This window comes from Pseudophryne corroboree, chromosome 6 (assembly GCF_028390025.1).
Source record: "Pseudophryne corroboree isolate aPseCor3 chromosome 6, aPseCor3.hap2, whole genome shotgun sequence".
NCBI classification, from domain to species: Eukaryota; Metazoa; Chordata; class Amphibia; order Anura; family Myobatrachidae; genus Pseudophryne; species Pseudophryne corroboree.
In genome coordinates this window covers 201,140,822-201,161,184 of record NC_086449.1, presented here as the reverse complement: position 1 = coordinate 201,161,184, position 20,363 = coordinate 201,140,822, and the positions used below count along the sequence as shown (strand labels likewise).

The 20,363-nt window shown below is 48.8% G+C and overlaps 1 protein-coding gene across 2 annotated transcripts in view; it reads right to left on the bottom strand.

Annotated features, from left to right (window-relative positions):
- The window catches only part of LOC134931848 (uncharacterized protein HI_0077-like), an 87,875-nt gene extending 67,901 nt beyond the window's left edge, over positions 1–19,974 (bottom strand). For both annotated transcript variants that reach the window (XM_063925619.1, XM_063925620.1), the window contains exon 1: positions 19,635–19,974. In XM_063925619.1, the coding sequence (XP_063781689.1) occupies positions 19,635–19,741 (107 nt within the window). In that variant the 5' untranslated portion in view covers positions 19,742–19,974. The remainder of the gene's footprint in view (positions 1–19,634) is intronic.
- Positions 19,975–20,363: the final 389 nt, after the last annotated feature.

Sequence of the window (20,363 nt, the reverse complement as noted above, 5' to 3'; positions counted from 1 at the left end):
AAGACACGAAATGTACACCACTCCGCTATCTAATGCACACACAGATAGTCACAGTTTGTACAATGCAGAGGTTATTACTAGCAATAATACTGCACTGGACTAGCTTATATATATAGCAATATAGTCAATAGATATAACACTGCACAGTAAGAACTGGATGCATATCACAGGGTAATTGCTATATAAGAAACTGTTAATAAATAAATAAATAAATAATTGTACTAGAAAACCCTGACTAAATGCACTCTCTTAATTAGCACTGTCTAAAAAGGCAGGTAGAGTACTTAAGTGTCATGTAAAGTCACAGCACTGACAACTAGTGATGTGCACCGGAAATTTTTCGGGTTTTGTGTTTTGGTTTTGGGTTCGGTTCCGCGGCCGTGTTTTGGGTTCGACCGCGTTTTGGCAAAACCTCACCGAATTTTTTTTGTCGGATTCGGGTGTGTTTTGGATTCGGGTGTTTTTTTCAAAAAACCCTAAAAAACAGCTTAAATCATAGAATTTGGGGGTCATTTTGATCCCAAAGTATTATTAACCTCAAAAACCATAATTTACACTCATTTTCAGTCTATTCTGAATACCTCACACCTCACAATATTATTTTTAGTCCTAAAATTTGCACCTAGGTCGCTGGATGACTAAGCTAAGCGACCCTAGTGGCCGACACAAACACCGGGCCCATCTAGGAGTGGCACTGCAGTGTCACGCAGGATGTCCCTTCCAAAAAACCCTCCCCAAACAGCACATGACGCAAAGAAAAAAAGAGGCGCAATGAGGTAGCTGTGTGAGTAAGATAAGCGACCCTAGTGGCCGACACAAACACCGGGCCCATCTAGGAGTGGCACTGCAGTGTCACGCAGGATGTCCCTTCCAAAAAACCCTCCCCAAACAGCACATGACGCAAAGAAAAAAAGAGGCGCAATGAGGTAGCTGTGTGAGTAAGATAAGCGACCCTAGTGGCCGACACAAACACCGGGCCCATCTAGGAGTGGCACTGCAGTGTCACGCAGGATGTCCCTTCCAAAAAACCCTCCCCAAACAGCACATGACGCAAAGAAAAAAAGAGGCGCAATGAGGTAGCTGTGTGAGTAAGATAAGCGACCCTAGTGGCCGACACAAACACCGGGCCCATCTAGGAGTGGCACTGCAGTGTCACGCAGGATGTCCCTTCCAAAAAACCCTCCCCAAACAGCACATGACGCAAAGAAAAAAAGAGGCGCAATGAGGTAGCTGTGTGAGTAAGATAAGCGACCCTAGTGGCCGACACAAACACCGGGCCCATCTAGGAGTGGCACTGCAGTGTCACGCAGGATGTCCCTTCCAAAAAACCCTCCCCAAACAGCACATGACGCAAAGAAAAAAAGAGGCGCAATGAGGTAGCTGTGTGAGTAAGATAAGCGACCCTAGTGGCCGACACAAACACCGGGCCCATCTAGGAGTGGCACTGCAGTGTCACGCAGGATGTCCCTTCCAAAAAACCCTCCCCAAACAGCACATGACGCAAAGAAAAAAAGAGGCGCAATGAGGTAGCTGTGTGAGTAAGATAAGCGACCCTAGTGGCCGACACAAACACCGGGCCCATCTAGGAGTGGCACTGCAGTGTCACGCAGGATGGCCCTTCCAAAAAACATTCCACAAACAGCACATGACGCAAAGAAAAATTAAAGAAAAAAGAGGTGCAAGATGGAATTGTCCTTGGGCCCTCCCACCCACCCTTATGTTGTATAAACAGGACATGCACACTTTAACCAACCCATCATTTCAGTGACAGGGTCTGCCACACGACTGTGACTGAAATGACGGGTTGGTTTGGACCCCCACCAAAAAAGAAGCAATTAATCTCTCCTTGCACAAACTGGCTCTACAGAGGCAAGATGTCCACCTCATCATCATCCTCCGATATATCACCGTGTACATCCCCCTCCTCACAGATTATCAATTCGTCCCCACTGGAATCCACCATCTCAGCTCCCTGTGTACTTTGTGGAGGCAATTGCTGCTGGTCAATGTCTCCACGGAGGAATTGATTATAATTCATTTTAATGAACATCATCTTCTCCACATTTTCTGGATGTAACCTCGTACGCCGATTGCTGACAAGGTGAGCGGCGGCACTAAACACTCTTTCGGAGTACACACTTGTGGGAGGGCAACTTAGGTAGAATAAAGCCAGTTTGTGCAAGGGCCTCCAAATTGCCTCTTTTTCCTGCCAGTATAAGTACGGACTGTGTGACGTGCCTACTTGGATGCGGTCACTCATATAATCCTCCACCATTCTTTCAATGGTGAGAGAATCATATGCAGTGACAGTAGACGACATGTCCGTAATCGTTGTCAGGTCCTTCAGTCCGGACCAGATGTCAGCATCAGCAGTCGCTCCAGACTGCCCTGCATCACCGCCAGCGGGTGGGCTCGGAATTCTGAGCCTTTTCCTCGCACCCCCAGTTGCGGGAGAATGTGAAGGAGGAGATGTTGACAGGTCGCGTTCCGCTTGACTTGACAATTTTCTCACCAGCAGGTCTTTCAACCCCAGCAGACTTGTGTCTGCCGGAAAGAGAGATCCAAGGTAGGCTTTAAATCTAGGATCGAGCACGGTGGCCAAAATGTAGTGCTCTGATTTCAACAGATTGACCACCCGTGAATCCTTGTTAAGCGAATTAAGGGCTCCATCCACAAGTCCCACATGCCTAGCGGAATCGCTCCGTGTTAGCTCCTCCTTCAATGTCTCCAGCTTCTTCTGCAAAAGCCTGATGAGGGGAATGACCTGACTCAGGCTGGCAGTGTCTGAACTGACTTCACGTGTGGCAAGTTCAAAGGGCATCAGAACCTTGCACAACGTTGAAATCATTCTCCACTGCACTTGAGACAGGTGCATTCCACCTCCTATATCGTGCTCAATTGTATAGGCTTGAATGGCCTTTTGCTGCTCCTCCAACCTCTGAAGCATATAGAGGGTTGAATTCCACCTCGTTACCACTTCTTGCTTCAGATGATGGCAGGGCAGGTTCAGTAGTTTTTGGTGGTGCTCCAGTCTTCTGTACGTGGTGCCTGTACGCCGAAAGTGTCCCGCAATTCTTCTGACCACCGACAGCATCTCTTGCACGCCCGTCGTTTTTTAAAAAATTCTGCACCACCAAATTCAAGGTATGTGCAAAACATGGGACGTGCTGGAATTTGCCCATATTTAATGCACACACAATATTGCTGGCGTTGTCCGATGCCACAAATCCACAGGAGAGTCCAATTGGGGTAAGCCATTCCGCGATGATCTTCCTCAGTTGCCGTAAGAGGTTTTCAGCTGTGTGCGTATTCTGGAAACCGGTGATACAAAGCGTAGCCTGCCTAGGAAAGAGTTGGCGTTTGCGAGATGCTGCTACTGGTGCCGCCGCTGCTGTTCTTGCAGCGGGAGTCCATACATCTACCCAGTGGGCTGTCACAGTCATATAGTCCTGACCCTGCCCCACTTGTCCACATGTCCGTGGTTAAGTGGACATTGGGTACAGCTGCATTTTTTAGGACACTGGTGAGTCTTTTTCTGAGGTCTGTGTACATTTTCGGTATCGCCTGCCTAGAGAAGTGGAACCTAGATGGTATTTGGTAACGGGGGCACACTACCTCAAGAAATTGTCTAGTTCCCTGTGAACTAACGGCGGATACCGGACGCACGTCTCACACCAACATAGTTGTCAAGGCCTCAGTTATCCGCTTTGCAGCAGGATGACTGCTGTGATATTTCATCTTCCTCGCAAAGGACTGTTGGACAGTCAATTGCTTACTGGAAGTAGTACAAGTGGTCTTCCGACTTCCCCTCTGGGATGACCATCGACTCCCAGCAGCAACAACAGCAGCGCCAGCAGCAGTAGGCGTTACACGCAAGGATGCATCGGAGGAATCCCAGGCAGGAGAGGACTCGTCAGAATTGCCAGTGACATGGCCTGCAGGACTATTGGCATTCCTGGGGAAGGAGGAAATTGACACTGAGGGAGTTGGTGGGGTGGTTTGCGTGAGCTTGGTTACAAGAGGAAGGGATTTACTGGTCAGTGGACTGCTTCCGCTGTCACCCAAAGTTTTTGAACTTGTCACTGACTTATTATGAATGCGCTGCAGGTGACGTATAAGGGAGGATGTTCCGAGGTGGTTAACGTCCTTACCCCTACTTATTACAGCTTGACAAAGGCAACACACGGCTTGACACCTGTTGTCCGCATTTCTGTTGAAATACCTCCACACTGAAGAGCTGATTTTTTTGGTATTTTCACCAGGCATGTCAACGGCCATATTCCTCCCACGGACAACAGGTGTCTCCCCGGGTGCCTGACTTAAACAAACCACCTCACCATCAGAATCCTCCTGGTCAATTTCCTCCCCAGCGCCAGCAACACCCATATCCTCCTCATCCTGGTGTACTTCAACACTGACATCTTCAATCTGACTATCAGGAACTGGACTGCGGGTGCGCCTTCCAGCACTTGCAGGGGGCGTGCAAATGGTGGAAGGCGCATGCTCTTCACGTCCAGTGTTGGGAAGGTCAGGCATCGCAACCGACACAATTGGACTCTCCTTGTGGATTTGGGATTTCGAAGAACGCACAGTTCTTTGCGGTGCTTTTGCCAGCTTGAGTCTTTTCAGTTTTCTAGCGAGAGGCTGAGTGCTTCCATCCTCATGTGAAGCTGAACCACTAGCCATGAACATAGGCCAGGGCCTCAGCCGTTCCTTGCCACTCCGTGTGGTAAATGGCATATTGGCAAGTTTACGCTTCTCCTCCGACAATTTTATTTTAGGTTTTGGAGTCCTTTTTTTACTGATATTTGGTGTTTTGGATTTGACATGCTCTGTACTATGACATTGGGCATCGGCCTTGGCAGACGACGTTGCTGGCATTTCATCGTCTCGGCCATGACTAGTGGCAGCAGCTTCAGCACGAGGTGGAAGTGGATCTTGATCTTTCCCTAATTTTGGAACCTCAACATTTTTGTTCTCCATATTTTAATAGGCACAACTAAAAGGCACCTCAGGTAAACAATGGAGATGGATGGATACTAGTATACTTATGGATGGACTGCCGAGTGCCGACACAGAGGTAGCTACAGCCGTGGACTACCGTACTGTGTCTGCTGCTAATATAGACTGGATGATAATGAGATGAAATCAATATATATATGTATGTATATATAATATCACTAGTACTGCAGCCGGACAGGTAGATAATATATTTATTAGGTAATGATGACTGATGACGGACCTGCTGGACACTGTCAGCTCAGCAGCACCGCAGACTGCTACAGTAAGCTACTATACTATAGTAGTATGTACAAAGAAGAAAGAGAAAAAAAAACCACGGGTAGGTGGTATACAATTATGGATGGACTGCCGAGTGCCGACACAGAGGTAGCTACAGCCGTGGACTACCGTACTGTGTCTGCTGCTAATATAGACTGGATGATAATGAGATGAAATCAATATATATATGTATGTATATATAATATCACTAGTACTGCAGCCGGACAGGTAGATAATATATTTATTAGGTAATGATGACTGATGACGGACCTGCTGGACACTGTCAGCTCAGCAGCACCGCAGACTGCTACAGTAAGCTACTATACTATAGTAGTATGTACAAAGAAGAAAGAAAAAAAAAAACCACGGGTAGGTGGTATACAATTATGGATGGACTGCCGAGTGCCGACACAGAGGTAGCTACAGCCGTGGACTACCGTACTGTGTCTGCTGCTAATATAGACTGGATGATAATGAGATGAAATCAATATATATATGTATGTATATATAATATCACTAGTACTGCAGCCGGACAGGTAGATAATATATTTATTAGGTAATGATGACTGATGACGGACCTGCTGGACACTGTCAGCTCAGCAGCACCGCATACTGCTACAGTAAGCTACTATACTATAGTAGTATGTACAAAGAAGAAAGAAAAAAAAAAAACCACGGGTAGGTGGTATACAATTATGGATGGACTGCCGAGTGCCGACAGAGAGGTAGCTACAGCCGTGGACTAACGTACTGTGTCTGCTGCTAATATAGACTGGATGATAATGAGATGAAATCAATATATATATGTATGTATATATAATATCACTAGTACTGCAGCCGGACAGGTAGATAATATATTTATTAGGTAATGATGACTGATGACGGACCTGCTGGACACTGTCAGCTCAGCAGCACCGCAGACTGCTACAGTAAGCTACTATACTATAGTAGTATGTACAAAGAAGAAAGAAAAAAAAAAAACCACGGGTAGGTGGTATACAATTATGGATGGACTGCCGAGTGCCGACACAGAGGTAGCTACAGCCGTGGACTAACGTACTGTGTCTGCTGCTAATATAGACTGGATGATTGATAATGAGATGAAATCAATATATATATGTATGTATATATAATATCACTAGTACTGCAGCCGGACAGGTAGATAATATATTTATTAGGTAATGATGACTGATGACGGACCTGCTGGACACTGTCAGCTCAGCAGCACCGCAGACTGCTACAGTAAGCTACTATACTATAGTAGTATGTACAAAGAAGAAAGAAAAAAAAAAACCACGGGTAGGTGGTATACAATTATGGATGGACTGCCGAGTGCCGACACAGAGGTAGCTACAGCCGTGGACTAACGTACTGTGTCTGCTGCTAATATAGACTGGATGATTGATAATGAGATGAAATCAATATATATATGTATGTATATATAATATCACTAGTACTGCAGCCGGACAGGTAGATAATATATTTATTAGGTAATGATGACTGATGACGGACCTGCTGGACACTGTCAGCTCAGCAGCACTGCAGACTGCTACAGTAAGCTACTATACTATAGTAGTATGTACAAAGAAGAAAGAAAAAAAAAAAACCACGGGTAGGTGGTATACAATTATGGATGGACTGCCGAGTGCCGACACAGAGGTAGCTACAGCCGTGGACTAACGTACTGTGTCTGCTGCTAATATAGAGTCTAGACTGGATGATAAATTATTGATAATGAGATGAAATCAATACAATATCACTAGTACTGCAGCCGGACAGGTACTATATATATTTATTATGTAATGACTGATGACGGACCTGCTGGACACTGTCAGGTCAGCAGCACCGCAGACTGCTACAGTAAGCTACTATAGTAGTATGTATAAAGAAGAATGAAAAAAAAAAAAAACACGGGTAGGTGGTATACAATATTATATATATATATATTATATACAATTATATATATATATATATATATATATATATATATATATTAAACTGGTGGTGATTGATTATTAAACTGGTGGTCAGGTCACGTTGCAACTTGCAACTAGTACTCCGAGTCCTAAGCAGACAATCACAAAATATATTATTATACTGGTGGTCAGTGTGGTCACAACAATGGCAGTGTGGCACTGACTCTGGCAGCAAAAGGGTGCACTGTACGTTATATGTACTCCTGAGTCCTGCTCTCAGACTCTAACTGCTCCCCACTGTCAGTGTCTCCCCCACAAGTCAGATAATTAATACAATACACAGTCACACTATCTAATCTATATCACTTCAGCAAGTAGTATAGTAGTATAGTAGTACTCCTCCTAATAGTAATAATGCTCCCCAAAATACTGTGTCTCTCTCGTCTCTACTGTGTCTCTCTCTTCTCTAAACGGAGAGGACGCCAGCCACGTCCTCTCCCTATGACTCTCAATGCACGTGTGAAAATGGCGGCGACGCGCGGCTCCTTATATAGAATCCGAGTCTCGCGAGAATCCGACAGCGGGATGATGACGTTCGGGCGCGCTCGGGTTAACCGAGCAAGGCGGGAAGATCCGAGTCACTCGGACCCGTGAAGAAAAAACTGAAGTTCGGGCGGGTTCGGATTCAGAGGAACCGAACCCGCTCATCACTACTGACAACCAGGCGGCTTTACACAGGAGGATTTGCCCAAGCAGTCCTAGGAACAGTGAAGTTGAGAGATAATGGCGCCCAGACACTGACAGGGAGTGAGGGAGAGACAGATATGCAGCTCCAGGGCGGGAACATTTGCGGGAAATGGTACCCTGGGGCTTCAGGTCTAAGCCTTATTCCCCTGCTGGCAAAACCGGCGGGTACTGTGGGCTACTGAAAATGGTTTAGAGAGAAAACCTGACCTGCACCCATGCCCTGGTGATCTAGTGGGATCGCCTGTACTGCCACAGTGTCCACCGCCAGCACGCGGCCCGCCTCCCACTGACCGCGCCGGATCGCGATAAAGACCAGGTCCCGCAAGTGGGACCCACTCACCACCTCCCGAAGCACGGCCACGCGATCCCGGAGAGCCCCAGTCGTGTGTGCCTGACGTGAAGAAAACCGGAGCCTCCTGCTGTAGTTACCCGGCAACCAGGGCTCGGGAGTATACAGCGCCGCTGGGGAGAGCTGGAGCTGCAGCAGTGAATGTCTTCTGACATTTACCACCGCTGCTGCCCTTGAAGTCTTCACTTTTTTCTTCAAAAAAAGCTCTTCTTAGGGCTGCCTGGAGCAGCCCTCTGTTATGTGCCTGCTTACTGAAGCACCAACTACAAAACTGAGCGCCTGTGCAGGGAGGCGGGGTTATAGAGGAGGCGGCGCTGTGCATTCTGGGAACAGTCAAAGCGTTGAGCCTGTTGGTGCCTCGGATCAAGATCCTACTCTACACCCCCAATGTCTATCCTTGTGGAGCCCAGTGTACCCCGCAGCAGAAAAGGATTTATCGGTAGGTATTAAAATCCTGTTTTCTCATACGTCCTAGAGGATGCTGTGGTCCACTTCAGTACCATGAAGTTATACCAAAGCTCCAGTACGATGACCCTGCAGCACCGATTGACCAAACTTGAGGTCTTCAAGTGTCAAACTTATAAAATTTAGCAAATGTATTTGACCCTGACCAAGTAGCTGCTCGGCAAAGTTGTAAAGCCAAGACGCCCCGGGCAGCCGCCCAGGATGAGCCCACTTTTCTAGTAGAATGGGCCTTCACCGACGTCGGTATCGGCAATCCAGCCGTAGAGTGAGCGTGCTGAATTGTCCCTCTGATCCAGCGTGCAATAGTCTGCTTAGAAGCAGGACACCCAATCTTGTTGGGAGCATACAGGACAAACAGAGCCTCTGTTTTCCGAATCCGAGCTGTTCTAGCGACATCAATTTTCAAAGCTCTAACCACATCTAAAGACTTTGACTCAGTGAAAGTGTCAGTAGCCAATGGTACCACAATAGGTTGGTTTATGTGGAAAGATGAAACCACCTTTGGAAGAAAATGTTGTCGAGTTCTCAACTCTGCCCTATCTTCATGGAAGATCAGGCAAGGGCTCTTGTGAGACAAGGCCCCCAACTCAGACACCCGCCTTGCAGATGCCAAGGCCAAAAGCATCACCACTTTCCAAGTGAGAAACTTCAATTCTATCTCCTGCAGAGGTTCAAACCAATCCGATTGAAGGAACTGCGACACCACATTAAGGTCCCATGGTGCCACTGGAGGCACAAATGGAGGCTGGATGTGCAGAACCCCTTTAACAAAGGTCTGAACTTCTGGAAAGGAGGCCAATTGTTTTTGAAAGAAAACTGATAAGGCCGAAATCTGGGCCTTGATTGATCACAATCTAAGGCCCGCATCCACACCAGCCTGCAGAAAATGGAGAAAACGTCCCAACTCAAATTCTTCCGTAGAGCCTTCTTGGCTTCACACCAAGACACATTTTCTTCAAATACGGTGATAATGTTTAGACGTTACTCCTTTCCTGACCTAAATAAGAGTAGTGATGACTTCCTTGGGAATACTCTTTCGGGCTAGGATCTGGCGCTTAACAGCCATGCCGTAAAACGTAGCCACGGTAAGTCTTGATACACGCACGGCCCCGCTGTAGCAGGTCCTCGCGAGGAGGAAGAGGCTGAGGATCTCCTATGAGCAACTCCAGAAGATCTGGATACCAAGCCCTCCTTGGCCAGTCTGGGGCAATGAAGACTGCTCGAACCCTTGTTCTTCTTATTATCGAGAACTTTTGGAATCAGTGGAAGTGGAGGGAAGACATACACCGACCGAAACACCCACTGGGCCACCAGTGCATCCACTGCTATTGCTTGTGGGTCTCTCGACCTGGAACAATATCTCTAAAGCTTCTTGTTGAGACGAGATGCCATCATGTCTACTGGAGGAACTCCCTAAAGACTTGTCACCTCTGCGAAGACTTCTTGGTGGAGGCCCCACTCTCCTGGATGGAGATCGTGTCTGCTGAGGAAGTCTGCTTCCCAGTTGTCCACTACCGGAATGAAAATCGCCGACAGAACTCTTACATGCCTTTCTGCCCAGAGGAGAATCCTTGTCACCTCTGCCATTGCTGCTCTGCTTTTTGTTCCGCCTTGCCTGTTTATGTACGCGACTGCTGTTACATTGTCCGACTGGATCTGTACGGGATGATCTCGAAGAAGATGTACCGCTTGTAGAAGGCCGTTGCAAATGGCTCTCAATTCCAGAACGTTTATGTGAAGGCATGCTTCCTGACTTGACCATTTTCCTTGGAAGCTTTCCCCCTGAGTGACAGCTCCCCAGCCTCGGAGACTTGCATCCGTGGTTACCAGGACTCAGTCCTGAATCCCGAACCTGCGTCCCTCTAGTAGGTGAGAACTGTGTAGCCACCACAGGAGCGAAATCCTGGCTTTGGACGACAGAATTATCTTCCGGTGCATGTGTAGGTGGGATCCGGACCACTTGTCCAACAGGTCCTACTGGAATACTCTGGCATGGAATCTGCCAAACTGTATGGCCTCGTAGGCCGCTACCATTTTCCCCAACAACCGAATGCATTGATGGATCGACACACTTGTTGGTTTCAATATTTGTTTGACCATTCTCTGGATTTCCAGAGCCTTTTCCACTGGAAGACATACTCGCTGTACTTCTGTGTCCAGTATCATCCCCAAAAGGGGAAAATTCATGATCCAACCGTGTTGTTGGAGTATTGACAGGGAGAGTGCGATGTTCTGCAGCAACTGTTCCCTGGATCTCGCTTTTATCAGGAGATTTTCCAGATAAGGAATTATATTGACTCCTTTTTGACGAAGGAGGACCATCATCTCCGCCATCACCTTGGTGAATACCCTCGGTGCCGTGGAGAGACCGAAAGGCAATGGCAATCTTGTACCGCGAATCTCAGATAAGCCTGGTGAGGAGGATAAATGGGAACATGCAAGTAAGCATCCTTTATGTCTACTGACACGATGAAGTCCCTCTCCTCCAGACTGGAAATCACTGCGCTCAGGGATTCCATCTTGAACTTGAACCTTTTCAAGTAGAGATTCAGATTTTTTAGGTTTAAAATAGGTCTGACCGAGCTGTCCGGCTTCGGAACTACAAAGAGGCTTGAATAAAAACCTTCTCCTTGTTGTGACAAGGGTACCAGGACTATGACCTGATCCTGACATCATTTTTGAATTGCCGTTGTTACTGCCTCTCTTTATGGAAGAGAAGCTGGCAAGGTCGATTTGAAAAATCGGCATGGGGTGACATCTTGACACTCCAGTTTGTACCCATGGGACACTATTTGTAAAACCCATGGGTCCAGGCCAGATTGAATCCAACTTTGACTGAACAGTTTCAGACGCGCCCCCACCCGAGCGGACTCCCGCAAGGGAGCCCCAGCGTCATGCTGTAGATTTGGCAGAAGCAGGGGTTAACTTCTGCTCCTGGGATCCTGGAGACGCTGCAGACTTCTTTCCTTTTCCCCTTCCCCTACCTGCAAAGAAGGGGGAACCTTTGGCCTTTTTGTATTTGTTGGGCCGAAAGGACTGCATGTGAGAGTGATGTGTCTTTTTCGCCGGTGCAGGAGCATAAGGCAAGAATGTCCACTTACCTGCGGTAGCCGCAGAGACTAGCGCATCCAGCCCATCACCAAATAAGGCCTCACCTTTATATGGGAGAGCCTCCATATTCTTTTTGGAATCTGCATCAGCATTCCACTGGCGAATCCACAACGCCCTCCGAGCCGATACTGCCATGGTAGCGGCTGTTGAACCCAAGAGTCCAATATCCTTCATAGCTTCTAGCATGTATGCTGCAGTGTCTTTGATATTACCTAACGTTAGGAGTATCTCGTCTTTATCAATCGTGTAAATTTCTGATGACAAGTTGTCTGACCATTTTTCAATAGCACGACTCACCCACGTGCAAGCAATGGTGGGCCTGAGCAGTGTACCATTGGCTACATAAATGGATTTTAACGTAGTCTCCATTTTGCGGTCTGCCGGCTCCTTTAATGAAGCCGTCCCAGGTGCTTCTTTGTTAACCTGAACAGTGCACTGTCTAACACGGGGGGTGACTCACATTTTTTTCTGTCCTCTAAAGGAAAAGGATAAGCCATCTGAATCCTTTTGGGAATACGAAATTTATTTTCAGGATTCACCCACACTCCCTCAAAAAGAGAATTTAGCTCGTGGGAAGGAGGGAAAGTAACCTTAGATTTATTTTCTTTATAGAAATAAGCCTTCTCTTGAGGTACAGGAGGGGCTTCCGTAACTTCCAAAACCTCCCTTATAGCAACAATCATATACTGTATATTTTTTGACAATTTATGTTCTATTTCCCTGGGGTCCCTATCGTCGACACAGGAATCAGACTCCGTGTCTGTATCAGTATTTACAATGTTTGCAAACGGTCTCTTATGATGAGAAAGCAGAACCCTGAAAAATCACATCTTCCACTGATTTTCTCTAGCATTCTGCATGAGACTCAGACTTATCTAATCTCTTACTGATATGATTCACACTATCACGTTTTTCTTTCACCCATTCAGGCTCGTGGTGTGCCGGCAGCGCCACCACATTACAACTCTGTTTCCCTAAAATGGCTCCCTCAGGTGAAGAACTCCCTGCCTCAGACATGTCACACACGTGTACAAACACACCACAGACACTCCGGGACTTATAGGGGACAGACCCACAGTAAACAGTTAGGAGCAGCCAGTTCACAAACCCAGCGCCAGTACACAATGTCTGTGAAACACAAAATGCCCACTGACATAAAGCGCTTTTTAGAATATAAAATAAGAATTTACTTACCGATAATTCTATTTCTCGTAGTCCGTAGTGGATGCTGGGAACTCCGTAAGGACCATGGGGAATAGCGGCTCCGCAGGAGACTGGGCACAAAAGTAAAGCTTTAGGACTACCTGGTGTGCACTGGCTCCTCCCCCTATGACCCTCCTTCAAGCCTCAGTTAGGATACTGTGCCCGGACGAGCGTACACAATAAGGAAGGATTTTGAATCCCGGGTAAGACTCATACCAGCCACACCAATCACACCGTATAACCTGTGATCTGAACCCAGTTAACAGCATGATAACAGAGGAGCCTCTGGAAAGATGGCTCACAACAATAATAACCCGATTTTTGTAACAATAACTATGTACAAGTATTGCAGACAATCCGCACTTGGGATGGGCGCCCAGCATCCACTACGGACTACGAGAAATAGAATTATCGGTAAGTAAATTCTTATTTTCTCTGACGTCCTAGTGGATGCTGGGAACTCCGTAAGGACCATGGGGATTATACCAAAGCTCCCAAACGGGCGGGAGAGTGCGGATGACTCTGCAGCACCGAATGAGAGAACTCGAGGTCCTCCTCAGCCAGGGTATCAAATTTGTAGAATTTAGCAAACGTGTTTGCCCCTGACCAAGTAGCTGCTCGGCAAAGTTGTAACGCCGAGACCCCTCGGGCAGCCGCCCAAGATGAGCCCACCTTCCTTGTGGAATGGGCTTTTACAGATTTTGGCTGTGGCAGGCCTGCCACAGAATGTGCAAGCTGAATTGTACTACAAATCCAACGAGCAATAGTCTGCTTAGAAGCAGGAGCACCCAGCTTGTTGGGTGCATACAGGATAAACAGCGAGTCAGATTTCCTGACTCCAGCCGTCCTGGAAACATATATTTTCAGGGCCCTGACTACGTCCAGCAACTTGGAGTCCTCCAAGTCCCTAGTAGCAGCAGGTACCACAATAGGCTGGTTCAGGTGAAACGCTGAAACCACCTTAGGGAGAAATTGAGGACGAGTCCTCAATTCTGCCCTGTCCGTATGAAAAATTAGGTAAGGGCTTTTATAGGATAAAGCCGCCAATTCTGAGACACGCCTGGCTGAAGCCAGGGCCAACAGCATTACCACTTTCCATGTGAGATATTTTAAGTCCACAGTGGTGAGTGGTTCAAACCAATGTGATTTTAGGAACCACAAAACTACATTGAGATCCCAAGGTGCCACTGGAGGCACAAAAGGAGGCTGTATATGCAGTACCCCCTTGACAAACGTCTGAACTTCAGGAACTGAAGCCAGTTCTTTCTGGAAGAAAATCGACAGGGCCGAAATTTGAACCTTAATGGACCCTAATTTTAGGCCCATAGACAGTCCTGTTTGCAGGAAATGCAGGAACCGACCCAGTTGAAATTCCTCTGTAGGGGCCTTCCTGGTCTCGCACCACGCAACATATTTACGCCAAATACGGTGATAATGTTGTGCGGTTACATCCTTCCTGGCTTTGATCAGGGTAGGGATGACTTCATCCGGAATGCCTTTTTCCTTCAGGATCCGGCGTTCAACCGCCATGCCGTCACACGCAGCCGCGGTAAGTCTTGGAACAGACAGGGTCCCTGCTGGAGCAGATCCCTTCTTAGAGGTAGAGGCCACGGGTCCTCTGTGAGCATCTCTTGAAGTTCCGGGTACCAAGTCCTTCTTGGACAATCCGGAGCCACGGGTATAGTCCTTACTCCTCTCCTTCTTATGATTCTCAGTACCTTGGGTATGAGAGGCAGAGGAGGGAACACATACACTGACTGGTACACCCACGGTGTTACCAGAGCGTCCACAGCTATTGCCTGAGGGTCCCTTGACCTGGCGCAATACCTGTCTAGTTTTTTGTTGAGGCGGGACGTGCTGAGGAAGTCTGCTTCCCAGTTGTCCACTCCCGGAATGAACACTGCTGACAGTGCTATCACATGATTTTCCGCCCAGCGAAGAATCCTTGCAGCTTCTGCCATTGCCCTCCTGCTTCTTGTGCCGCCCTGTCTGTTTACGTGGGCGACTGCCGTGATGTTGTCTGACTGGATCAGCACCGGCTGACCTTGAAGCAGAGGTCTTGCTAGGCTTAGAGCATTGTAGATGGCCCTTAGCTCCAGGATATTTATGTGAAGTGATGTCTCCAGGCTTGACCACAAGCCCTGGAAATTTCTTCCCTGTGTGACTGCTCCCCAGCCTCTCAGGCTGGCATCCGTGGTCACCAGGACCCAGTCCTGAATGCCGAATCTGCGGCCCTCTAGAAGATGAGCACTCTGCAACCACCACAGGAGAGACACCCTTGTCCTTGGTGACAAGATTATCCGCTGATGCATCTGAAGATGCGACCCGGACCATTTGTCTAGCAGATCCCACTGGAAGGTTCTTGCGTGGAATCTGCCGAATGGGATTGCTTCGTAAGAAGCCACCATCTTTCCCAGGACCCTTGTGCACTGATGCACTGACACTTGGCCTGGTTTTAGGAGATTTCTGACTAGCTCGGATAACTCCCTGGCTTTCTCCTCCGGGAGAAACACCTTTTTCTGGACTGTGTCCAGGATCATCCCTAGGAATAGAAGGCGTGTCGTCGGGATCAGCTGCGATTTTGGAATATTGAGAATCCAACCGTGCTGCCGCAGCACTATCTGAGATAGTGCTACCCTGACTTCCAACTGTTCCCTGGATCTTGCCCTTATCAGGAGATCGTCCAAGTAAGGGATAACTAAAACTCCCTTCTTTCGAAGGAGTATCATCATTTCGGCCATTACCTTGGTAAAGACCCGGGGTGCCGTGGACAATCCAAACGGCAGCGTCTGAAATTGATAGTGACAGTTCTGTACCACAAACCTGAGGTACCCTTGGTGAGAAGGGTAAATTGGGACATGTAGGTAAGCATCTTTGATGTCCAGAGAGACCATATAGTCCCCTTCTTCCAGGTTTGCAATCACTGCTCTGAGTGACTCCATCTTGAATTTGAACCTTTGTATGTAAGTGTTCAAGGATTTTAGATTTAAAATTGGTCTCACCGAGCCGTCCGGCTTCGGTACCACAAATAGTGTGGAATAGTACCCCTTTCCCTGTTGCAGGAGGGGTACCTTGATTATCACCTGCTGGGAATACAGCTTGTGAATGGCTTGCAATACTGCCTCCCTGTCTGAGGGAGACGTCGGTAAAGCAGACTTTAGGAAACGGCGAGGGGGAGACGTCTCGAATTCCAATTTGTACCCCTGAGATACCACCTGAAGGATCCAGGGGTCTACTTGCGAGTGGGCCCACTGCGCACTGAACTTCTTGAGACGGGCCCCCACCGTGCCTGAGTCCGCTTGTAAAGCCCCAGCGTCATGCTGAGGACTTTGCGGAGGCGGGAGAGGGCTTTTGTTCCTGGGAACTGGCTGTTTGCTGCAGCCTTTTTCCTCTCCCTCTGCCACGGGGCAGAAATGAGGCGCCTTTTGCCCGCTTGCCCTTATGGGGCCGAAAGGACTGCGCCTGATAATACGGCGTCTTCTTAGGTTGAGAAGCTACCTGGGGTAAAAATGTGGATTTTCCAGCAGTTGCCGTGGCTACCAGGTCTGATAGACCTACCCCAAATAACTCCTCCCCCTTATAAGGCAATACTTCCGTGTGCCTTTTAGAATCCGCATCACCTGACCACTGCCGCGTCCATAAACCTCTTCTTGCAGAAATGGACAGCGCGCTAACTCTTGATGCCAGTCGGCAAATATCCCTCTGTGCATCACGCATATATAAAAATGCATCTTTCAAATGCTCTATAGTCAGTAATATACTGTCCCTATCTAGGGTATCAATATTTTCAGTCAGGGAATCCGACCACGCCACGCCCGCACTGCACATCCAGGCTGAGGCGATTGCTGGTTGAAGTATAACACCCGTGTGAGTGTATATACATTTTAGGATATTCTCCTGCTTTCTATCGGCAGGTTCCTTTAGGACGGCCGTATCAGGAGAGGGTAGTGCTACCTGTTTAGACAAGCGTGTGAGCGCTTTATCCACCCTAGGGGGTGTTTCCCAACGTGCCCTATCCTCTGGCGGGAAAGGGTATGATGCCAATAACCTTTTAGGAATTATCAGTTTTTTATCGGGGGAAACCCACGCCTCATCACACACTTCATTTAATTCCTCGGATACAGGAAAAACTGCAGGCAGTTTTTTCTCACCAAACATAATACCCTTTTTAGTGGTACTTGTATTATCAGAGATATGCAATACATTTTTCATTGCTTCAATCATGTAACGTGTGGCCCTACTGGAAGTCACGTTTGTCTCCTCATCATCGACACTGGAGTCAGTATCCGTGTCTGTGTCTGCCATTTGAGGTAACGGGCGTTTTAAAGCCCCTGATGGCGTTTGAGACCCCTGGACAGGCACAAGCTGAGTAGCCGGCTGTCTCATGTCGTCAACTGTCTTTCGTAAAGAACTGACACTGTCACGCAATTCCTTCCATAAGCTCAGCCACTCAGGTGTCGACTCCCTAGGGGGTGACAACTCTATAATAGGCAATTGCTCCGCCTCCATCTCATTTTCCTCCTCAAACATGTCGACACAATCGTACCGACACACCGCACACACACAGGGAATGCTCTGATAGAGGACAGGACCCCACTAGCCCTTTGGGGAGACAGAGGGAGAGTATGCCAGCACACACCAGAGCGCTATATATAGACAGGAATACCACTATAAAACGTGCTTTTCCCTTTATAGCTGCTGTTATTCTTAGAACTGCGCCAAATTAGTGCCCCCCTCTCTTTTTTACCCTTTTCTGTAGTGCAGGACTGCAGGGGAGAGTCAGGGAGACGTCCTTCCAGCGGAGCTGTGATGGAAAATGGCGCCCGTGTGCTGAGGAGATAGGCTCCGCCCCCTTCTCGGCGGCCTTTTCTCCCGCTTTTTGGTGAGTTCTGGCAGGGGTTAAAATACATCCGTATAGCCCTGGGGGTTATATGTGGTGTATTTTTGCCAGCCAAGGTGTTTACATTGCTGCTCAGGGCGCCCCCCCCTAGCGCCCTGCACCCTCAGTGACTGAAGTGTGAAGTGTGCCTGAGTAACAATGGCGCACAGCTGCAGTGCTGTGCGCTACCTTGTTGAAGACTGATGTCTTCTGCCGCCGATTTTTCCGGACCTTTTCTTGCTTCTGGCTCTGTAAGGGGGCCGGCGGCGCGGCTCTGGGACCGGACTCCGAGGCTGGGCCTGTGTTCGGTCCCTCTGGAGCTAATGGTGTCCAGTAGCCTAAGAAGCCCAGGCTGGCTGCAAGCAGGCAGGTTCGCTTCTTCTCCCCTTAGTCCCTCGATGCAGTGAGCCTGTTGCCAGCAGGTCTCACTGAAAATAAAAAACCTAAAACTAAACTTTCACTAAGAAGCTCAGGAGAGCCCCTAGTGTGCACCCTTCTCGGCCGGGCACAAAAATCTAACTGAGGCTTGGAGGAGGGTCATAGGGGGAGGAGCCAATGCACACCAGGTAGTCCTAAAGCTTTACTTTTGTGCCCAGTCTCCTGCGGAGCCGCTATTCCCCATGGTCCTTACGGAGTTCCCAGCATCCACTAGGACGTCAGAGAAATACACAATGTAAAGCACCAATTTCACTGTGCCCCCCCCCCCCCCCCCCCCGTTTTGCACCCTGATACTTGTATTCAGTAGTGGAGGAGGACCAGCGTTGTCTCTGCAGCCTGAGGAGAGAGAGAAAATGGCACTGAGCAGTGTGCTGGCTGACTGAGGAGGAAGCTCCGCCCCCGCAATGGCACGTTTCTCCTCAGAGACTTTTACACAATATTTATACTGGCGGGGGTAGGGCTGTGCCTGGGCATCTTATGCCCCCTTTTAGCCAGTTTAATAAGGTTTCATGCTGCCCAGGGCGCCCCCTCCCCCGCACCCTGCAGTGCCTGTGTTGTGCGGGCAGTATGGCGCACTGCGCTCCCGCCAGCCACGCAGTACCTTTAGCCGTCACTTTCTTGATTGAAGATCTGTCTTCTAACACTCACCTGTCTTCTGACTTCAGGCTCTGTGAGGGGGGTGACGGTGTGCTGTGGGAGTGAGCATCTAGGCACGGCTAGCGTTCAGTTCCCTTCAGGAATTTATTGTTTGCAGTGGGGCGCCGAACACCCTAGCACAGGTTCTGTTTGGGAGTCTGTGTCTTGTTACTAGGGTGTGGCATTATAGGTCGCCATGAGAATGTTGACATGCAGTATGTCGACAGTGACCATGTTGACATTCATGTCTACACGGTTGCTATGTCCATGATAGAATGTCGACCTAGCGTCAACGTCCCTGGTGGTTCTAGTAAGTACCCCCACCCCATCCCCGCAGCATAACCCTAACCCTCCTGGCAGAGCCTAACGCTAAATACCAGCATTCTGAGACTGGCGACATGGCTACCGTCGACCATCTGACTGAATACCTGTTAATATCAGTTTTAGGCAGCAGGCATCATTATTGCATTAGTTCTGTCCCTCTATATGTATCACTGCCAGTGCATTGTGCATGACATATACTGATTACACACACTCCTTCTCCCAGTGATGTATCACACTGCACACAGGGGCATGTAAGGATGAGGGACGGGTAATAGCAGAGGCTTACTTGGTGCATGGGGAGATGAAGCTCTCCCTCTCCCCGACACACTGCCAGTTACTGTTGCTGACCACCTCCTTCAGCGCGCTCACCAGCTCCTGCGGAAAGCCCTCCATGCCCGGCACAGCCACGGCCAGACTGCCGGCTACGACTGCACACCGACGGCGGAAGTAATAAGGACACGCCGGGGACTCGGGCCTGCCCTGGCCCCTGATGCGATCTATCGTAGCTAGAGACGCCGGCGGCTGCTGACGTGCAGCTCAGTGTCCCTCCCACCCCAGTGCTTCAGAGATAGCGCTGAGTCCTTTCCAAGCGACCTGATGCTCCAGCCTGTTGCTGGATGAGCCAGGGCTTTACCAGATATGAGTCCCCCTGCTGGGATATATAAGCACTTTATTATGTCAAGCCCTGGCTGTAGTGATATGTAGCCTCTGTGACTGGGTGCTCACATAGTGGGCCTGATTCTAAAGGCCCGTACACACTGGTCGATGTATCGGCCGTTCTCTTGAACGGCCGATACATCGCGGGACCGTCGGCCAGTGTGTACGGGCGATACGTCTGTGAACTCCGTCGTTCACAGACGTATCGTGTCGGCCGCGCAGCACAGCCGACAGCCAATATATCTAACGATATATTGTCCCGTCGCTGTGTGTGTACGGGGCGGTCGTCCGACCGCCCGTACACATGCTGCGGCGGCCGGCGGTGATTGACAGGTGAACTGGGCGGGCGCTCGCCGCC